The sequence below is a fragment of the Balaenoptera borealis genome, assembly GCF_965194805.1.
Source record: "Balaenoptera borealis genome assembly, chromosome: 16".
Classification (NCBI taxonomy): domain Eukaryota; kingdom Metazoa; phylum Chordata; class Mammalia; order Artiodactyla; family Balaenopteridae; genus Balaenoptera; species Balaenoptera borealis.
Window position 1 is genome coordinate 59,083,504 of NC_138872.1, and position 7,292 is coordinate 59,090,795.

The 7,292-nt window shown below is 54.6% G+C and overlaps 1 protein-coding gene across 2 annotated transcripts in view; it reads right to left on the bottom strand.

Moving 5' to 3' along the window:
* DEXI (Dexi homolog) overlaps window positions 1–6,172 on the bottom strand; it is a 15,661-nt gene extending 9,489 nt beyond the window's left edge. The window contains exon 1 of one of the 2 annotated variants that reach the window (XR_014235585.1): window positions 5,228–5,376. Coding sequence is in view for 1 of the 2 variants with exons in the window: in XM_082359758.1 (XP_082215884.1) it covers window positions 5,374–5,661 (288 nt within the window). In the remaining variant the exon portion in view is untranslated. Of the gene's footprint in view, window positions 1–5,227 lie in introns of both variants that reach the window. The other variant, XM_082359758.1, reaches the window with a different exon arrangement.
* Window positions 6,173–7,292: the final 1,120 nt, after the last annotated feature.

The following is a 7,292-nucleotide window of genomic DNA, read 5'->3' on the forward strand; positions in this document are numbered from 1 at the left end:
CTGAGGGACTGTTCAGACTGAAGACGGCACAAGAGACGTGACAAGTGATACAAAGTGTGATCTGGGGTTGGATCCTGGACCTCAACTCCCCCCCGCCCCCGCCCACCCCTTTTTATTGTGAAAGGACACTATTGGGACAATTGATGCAATCTGAATAGTCATAGCTTAGATTGGTCATACGATTGTATCAACGTTACATTTGCTGATTTTGACAGTTGTATTGTGATTATGTAAGTGAATGTCCTTGTTCTAAGGCAATACACACTGAAATATTTAGGAGAAAAGGAACATAATGTCTGCAATCCATTTTCAAAAATGGTTCAGAAAAATATATATACATGTACGCACAGAGTGAGCATTTTGCATACATGAGCAAATGTGGCAAATGTGAATTGACGCAATTGGTGCATTTTTTGCGAAGTGTATAAGGGAATTCTTTGCAACTTTTGTGTAATTATGAAATTATCTCAAAATAAAGTTTAAAAAAAAAAAACCTCAGAAAAAGGAGTGAGAGTACATATGAGGCAGGCCTGGCAGAGCCAGGTGAGTGGTATTCCAAGGATGGAGGTTGGGAGTCCCTCTCTGGAGGCCCCCTGCACCCTCCCTCAGCACTGGGTCAGAAGGCTCAGCTGTCTCACTCGCTTTGTACCCCTGGCCCCTCACTGTCCCTTTCTGAGCCTCAGTTCCTTTATTTGAGAGATGGGGATGAGGATGCCTGTCCCTTTTATTGTGATCTTGGTTTCCCAAAAGCAAACTATGCTTTCAGGAGTCCCGGGGCGGACAACAGCAGATAAACCAGGAATACAAACGGTCAAGTTGATAGGAGCCCTTCATTTCTTCGTTCAATAAAACAGATGCAAGGGCTGTGAGCGTTTGCCTTGGATGAAATCTCCAGTTTGCATAACTCAGGCACAAGGGAGCAGGAGCCCTGGCATCTCAGTTGTCTTGAGACACAGATTGGGGTCTCCTCCTTTCTAAAACGGCACCCAGCACACTTCCAAGGGAGCCTCACGTCAGGACAGAGGTGGAGAGTCAGCTGGGCCTGGGGGTGCACGTGCCTCCCCTCGTTACCACCATGTCTTTCACCTGGACGACAGCCACAGCCTCCCACCTGGCTCCCCTGACCCCACCCCCCCCGGAGCTCCACTGTCTCCAAGGGAGGTTTGGGTTTCTGAGCAGGGAAGCCATATGCCGAACCTGGGTGTTCGGCTGATGGCACAGGCCACAGATTGGCACCAAGGGACCAGGGCAGGCAGATCAGGAAGGAGCAGCTGTAGCGCCCAGTCGGGACCCTGACGCCAGGGAAACCCTGTAGTAAGTAGACTAGTCTGGTTACCCTTAGCTCCAAATCTGGCCTCCACCAGGCCACGCTGACTGTGGCAGCAACGCTTTCCAGTCTCTCCATTTCCAGCACAGAGAGGCTCCTCTCCCAAAGCCCTCCCTCCGTGGCAAGAGAGGGCTGGCAGGCACCAGCTGCTTTCATCAGGAACCAGGACAAATCAATCCAGCTGAGCTGCCTCCACACCGGAACCACTGGGAAGTGAGGACCCTCCCCAGTTCCTGGGCCAGCCCCAGCGGTCCCTTCTCCCGAGAAGGTGGGATTCCCTGATCCCCACTCCCTGCTCCTGGGCAACGATGAACACTCTAGGAAGACCACAGAGCCGCAGCTTTCCTGGGCTCCAGGCCTGGTGGCCTTTAGAGACCACGGGGCAGTGGGAAAGGTCTCTTGAGCGTCCCAGGCCAGCAAGGCAGAGTGGGAAGTCTGTCCTGGTCGTCCAGACCGGGACCCACCCAGCACTCAGGCAGCTAGTCCTCTTTTGCTCATTGTGGCACATAAATATTCATGCATGAGTGTATGTGCAGGTTTATACATTCACAAGGGACTCAGTGTACACACTTTCCATTATGTCTGACTGTTAATAATAATAGTGGTTAATTTTAATATATCACTTACATACACGGGACGGTCTAAGAGCTTTACATCTATCTCATTCAATCCTCAGAACGAGGTAGATTTTCATTATCCCCGCTTTATAGAAGAGGAATCTGACACATGGGGAGATACGTAGCATGCCCAAGGTCACAACAAGGATTGGGATCTGAACCTAGGTCATCTGAATCTAGGGACTTTGTTCCTCATCATGACCCTAATACTGCCTCCTTAAATAGGTGCTCAACAAAGGTTTGAGGAACTGAATTATGTGGAAAAAAGAGAAAACAGAAAGAGAGGGAGTGAAATGAGTGCAGCTTTCATCTTGAGATCACCCCAGTCCCCAGTGCCTGGCGTGCCCACGCCCTTAGTCAGTGTTTCCTGGATCGGCCTGTGTGTAACATCAGATTGTGTCTACGTGAGAAAGAGCGAGAAGGAGCGAGATTTGACTACCAGTGTTCCTCTGCTTATGCAAAGGGGCCGGGAGAGGAGGTGCAGTCAGATCATCTTTAATCTTTCCCACAGGCTTTTCCTGCTGCTAGCCACCCCTCCCCGACCCGAATCTGGTGGCTTGGATCTGGGGCTGAGCGAGCAAATGCTGTGCGTGGTTCCCACTATTTCTCCAGGGACGAGTATTTCCCACAGCCCCAGGCCTCCCCACCTGCCAGAGTCAGGCCCTGTCACTTTGAGAGCTTTGCAAGGTTGTCCCTGAGACACACTTCCTGGTGTTTCTGCTCCAACAGCGTTTGCTGCAAAGTATGCCAAAGCATTTGGGCTTCAGTTTTTGCTTCAGAGTATGCCAATGTTTTCATTTGGAAGGGGAAGTGTTTCTGTTGATGTGGTGAAGAGATAAAATAAGACTTTCTTCACCAAGTTACACTGACTGAAAGTCAAGAGCTTGGCTTGGGGGCAGGGATTCATCTTAAGAATCCCCAGGGCCTGGCAGAAGAGCAGGGCTAACGTTTGTTGAATGACCCAATGAGTGAATATGCAAAGGGCCTAGAACCAGGTGTGGTATATGCTCAATACTCAGTACAGGTTCTGAACAGATCCCATAGGTTCTACCTCCAAAAGGTGTTCTTGGTCTCTGTGTGTTTCTCCACCTTCACTAACTTTGCCTCATCCAAGCCTGCATCATCTCTGGCCTGAGCAACTAACCAGCTCCTAACTGGCTTCCCTATTTCCGCACTTGCCCCTACGGCTCATCTTGCCCACAACCGCCAGTCCTCTTTGCAAAATGTGGACTGGAATTGTGTCATCCCCTGCCTAAAACCTTCTGATGGCCTCCCATCGCTCGTGGCCGGGCCTCCCAGGTCCTGCATGATCTGGCCTTGCCCACCCCACTGACTTCTCCTGGGGCTGCTCTCCTGTCACACTGGCCTCCTTTTAGTTGCTGGAAGAACCAACTCTCTCCCCTGCCCCTCCCCCTCCACGTACTTGGCACTAGCGGGTCCCTCTGCCTGGAGAGCTTTTCTCCACATCTTTACATGTGGCTCCTTCCATCAATTTAGGGCTCAGCTCAAAGGTGTCATTTCCTCAGAGAGGCCTTCTCTGAAGCCCCTGTCTGAAGCAGCCCATCTCCAGTCTTCTGTTTCACTTGCCCAGGCATTTACTGAGCACCTACTAGATGCCAGGCGCTGTTCTAAGTGCCGAAATAGTAATGAACACAATAGAGGATGCCATGCCTTCTTACATGCCTTCAGAGCTCTCAAAAAATCTCACTGCCGTGTTTGGGAACCTGCTTATCTTTCTCACGAAGTGCCAGGAGGGCTGGCGCTGAGTCTGTCTTGTTCACTGTGTTCACCCACCAAGGACATTAGGTACTCAGTAAATATCTGTTTAATAAAAGAACAAATTGATGGATGGATGGCAGGCAGGCAGGCCAACGGGTTAGGTATGCAGAGCAGCTGACACATGCTCCACCTGGCACTTGGCCCTGGCTAAGGTCTCCCTGAGCTCAAATGAAGCTTTCTTCAAAGAAATCTCACTGTCAGCCCCTCAGGTTGACACTGCTAGTGGGTCCTGCCCACCTTGCATCACCCTCTGACTATGGTCATCTTGGCTAAGATAGGCAAGGAGAGGGGGGTAAACGTAGCATGCTTGGGGTGAGTGACATCAGTGTCCATTTTCCAAAAGGAGCCCTTGTGACTTCCCTGGTGGTCCAGTGGTTAAGACTCCATGCTTCCACTGCAGGGGGCAAGGGTTCGATCCCTGGTCAGGGAGCTAAGATCCCACATCCCACATGCTGAGCGGCCAAAAAAAAAAAAAAATAAATAAGTAAAAGGAGCCCTTGCCCACCACCTCAGTATCCCCCCGCCACTGCCACTCAGGACCTGTGCCTAGCACCGTCCAGCTGAGGGGTTGAGCCGAGGAATTCCTTCCCATCCCATGAACCCTCACCAGGCCCTCTCTCATCTAGTCCAGCTGCCTCTCTTCCTTGCTGTGACTTTGGCCAAATCTTCCTCCTTTCTGGATCTTCATTTCCCTCCCAGAAACACACAAGGTGGGGCTGGATACAGCTTCCTGGTGGCAGCTCAGAGGCAGGACTTTAACACCTCAGTGCAATGATCCTGTGGTCCCTTCTTCCGCTAGTCCAAGAGCCCCTTGAGTTTGCCTTGCAAACACTGCAGGCAAAGCCACCCCAGCACCAACCCCCCCCCGCTGGCCTGGTCTGTGAAAGCAGCCTGCGAAACTGGCAGCCCCTGAAGATTTGAGCTGCGGCACCCTGAAATCTGACTCCAAAACGGCAGCCAAGCCAAGGCCAAAGGAAGTACAGGGTTCTCTGCTGAAGGGGGTTTCTCCTCTCACAGCATCAGCCTGGAGCCCTTGCTCTCAGTCCCCACCCAGTCCGCAAGGGGCCACAGGACAAAGGTGATCAGTGCCTGGTTTCCTACCTCTTTTAACACTGCAAGTCTTTATCCTTCCAGGACTAATGAGAATCCCCCAAAAGCCAAGGTCACCATCAAGACAGGTTAAGGATGGGGGGAGGAGTTGACAGGCCTGTCTCAAATGGATCTGGGTGCAAAGGCTTTGACAGTTGGTACTACAGCTAACCAAGAAGCGACTTAGGTCCTGCCTCCCTTCCCTTCTTCAACAGCTGTCACCTTCGCTAAGGGAAAGCTTTCCTGCCCTAACTAAGGTCCTAAGAAGAGTCCAGCCATTCCTGGCATCCAAACAGACCTGGAAGAGGTGGATGGAGAAATCAGAAGCCTGGGGGGGGTGGTGTCCGGCTTGGGATGCCTCCCTCTTCCTCGCCAGCGCCCCAACCCGCCCTCATCCTGCGCAGAGGGCACTTACAGGCCTCGGAGGCCGAAGAGGGCCTCGTCCTGGGGGTCCCATCCCTGGCCAGACGGTGCCCTCAAACAGCAGCGGCGGCATAATTCGTGCGCCGGTCCGGGCCGAGGGTTGCGGGTCGTGGGGAGAGCGGGGGACAGCAGTCAGGCCTACTCCAAGTAACCATCGAAGACGTCGAGCTCCGAGTCGGCATCGTAGAGGCCCGAGCCGGGGTCGGAGAGCACGCCGAGGTCCACGAGCGCCTGGTCCATGTCCTCGGGCAGGAATACGAGGCCCACGTTGAGGACGATGTACTCCATGAGGAAGGCGTAGTATAGGATCAGCACATTGACGAAGAACAGGCCCACGTAGAACATAGAGGGCAGCAGGGGCGGCGGCACGGAGGGGACCAAGGGGCCCAGCGCGTCCAGGTGGGCCGCGACCCGGGCGCCGGGCATGCAGGGGGCGGCGAGGGCGGCGGCGGCCCGGCGATCCCAGCGAGCTCAGCCGCTGCGGCGCCCGGGCGGCCGGCGAGAGGGCAGCTCAGCCATCCAGGGGCGCCCCGGGGCTGGCCGAGGCAGCGCTGGGCCCCGGCGGTGCACCCCCGGGGATGCGCGTCGGCCCCTGCGGAGGCGCCCCGGTCCCCGAAACGTGCCAGGAGGGTCACCCCACCCCCAGAGGTGCCCACACGGCACTGTCGATCCGCCCAGCGGTCAGGCGGGCACCCCTGAAGTGGCCGGCAGCGGCCCGGCTCCTCCGATGCTCCCCGCTCCCGCTCACGGGCCCTCGCAGCGCCTGCGGGGACCCCACCGCAGCTCAGCGTCAAGGGCCAGTCCCGGCGACGGTCTCTTCAGCCGCGCCCGGCCGTTCCTCGAGCCCCCTGCGCACCCCCGAAGGCCCAGCACCCATTGCTGCGACCGCCGCGTCGTCCTCCTGGTAGCGTTCCGAGCACCGCCTCCGGAGCAGCCCCGCGCTCATTGGCCCACCGCCCCCTGCCCTCGCTCATTGGCTTGCCCAACGTCCGAGCTCACTGGCCCGAGCCGTCCGGGGGCGGGTACCGCCTCGCTCCGCCCCTAGAGCCACTGGCTTCTGAGTTGCTTTACTAGTTCCGGATTCAGGGCCGATCTCGAATCCAATTCGCTCTGCGAATCCGCGACAGAGTAGGGGGAGGGGAAAGAGTCAGAACACAATTCAAACCTAGACTCATCCTAAGGCTACAAAAGGTGAAGGTAACCGCGAGCTTCATCAGCACCCGGCTGGACTTGAGTACTGGCGTCACGCCTTTTGGGGACTCAGTTTACCTGCTGAAAAAGGGGGCGGGGGGGAGGGCAGGGGCGGTGGACCTTACCTTGAAAATTTTGGCCTTTCCTAAAGTGGCAATTTTCCACGGTGGGGAAGATCAATCGGTGCCCCCTTCATCTCTCCAGACTCTGGCTGCTGGAAGGTCTGCCCCCTCGGCGGGGCGGGCCGGGGGTTTTGGTAGCTGGAAATCTGCCTAATAGGGCTCCGTGACACCTGAGTAAAGAAACTCCCGACAGGTCAGACCTGCAGCACTAGGGTTGCTTCTTGTTTTTCCTTTGTAAAACACGTTTTAAAACAATAATAGTGCACGTGGTTAAACATTCATACAACCAAGAAGTATACAGAAAAGTGAGTCTCTTCCACTCGCTGATTCCCCTCCTCAGGGGTAACCCCTGTACGTCCTTCAGGAGACTGATTTTGCCCAAGGTGCCTTCCAAAGCAGTCCACAGACCTTTAAATCTCAGGCCACGCTGAGCTGGGTGCTCTACAGGCATTGCTTAATTGGAGCCAGATGGGGAAGTGTATGTTACTCATTTTTGCAGTGAGGAAACTGAGGCCCAGAGAAACAGGAGGACTCTGGAAGCTGCTGGGCCTGTGTGTGTTTGGAGGCCAGAACAGGCGCTTTTTTCTCCATGACTGTCTCTTGCCCCTTTAGGTGAATTACACAGCAAACCATTAACCCTCCAACTGCTGAAGGTGAAACAAATCTTCATTCATTCATTTATTCACTCTGACAATATTTGTTGAACACTTATTATATGCCAAACCTTGTGCTAGGCACTGGGGA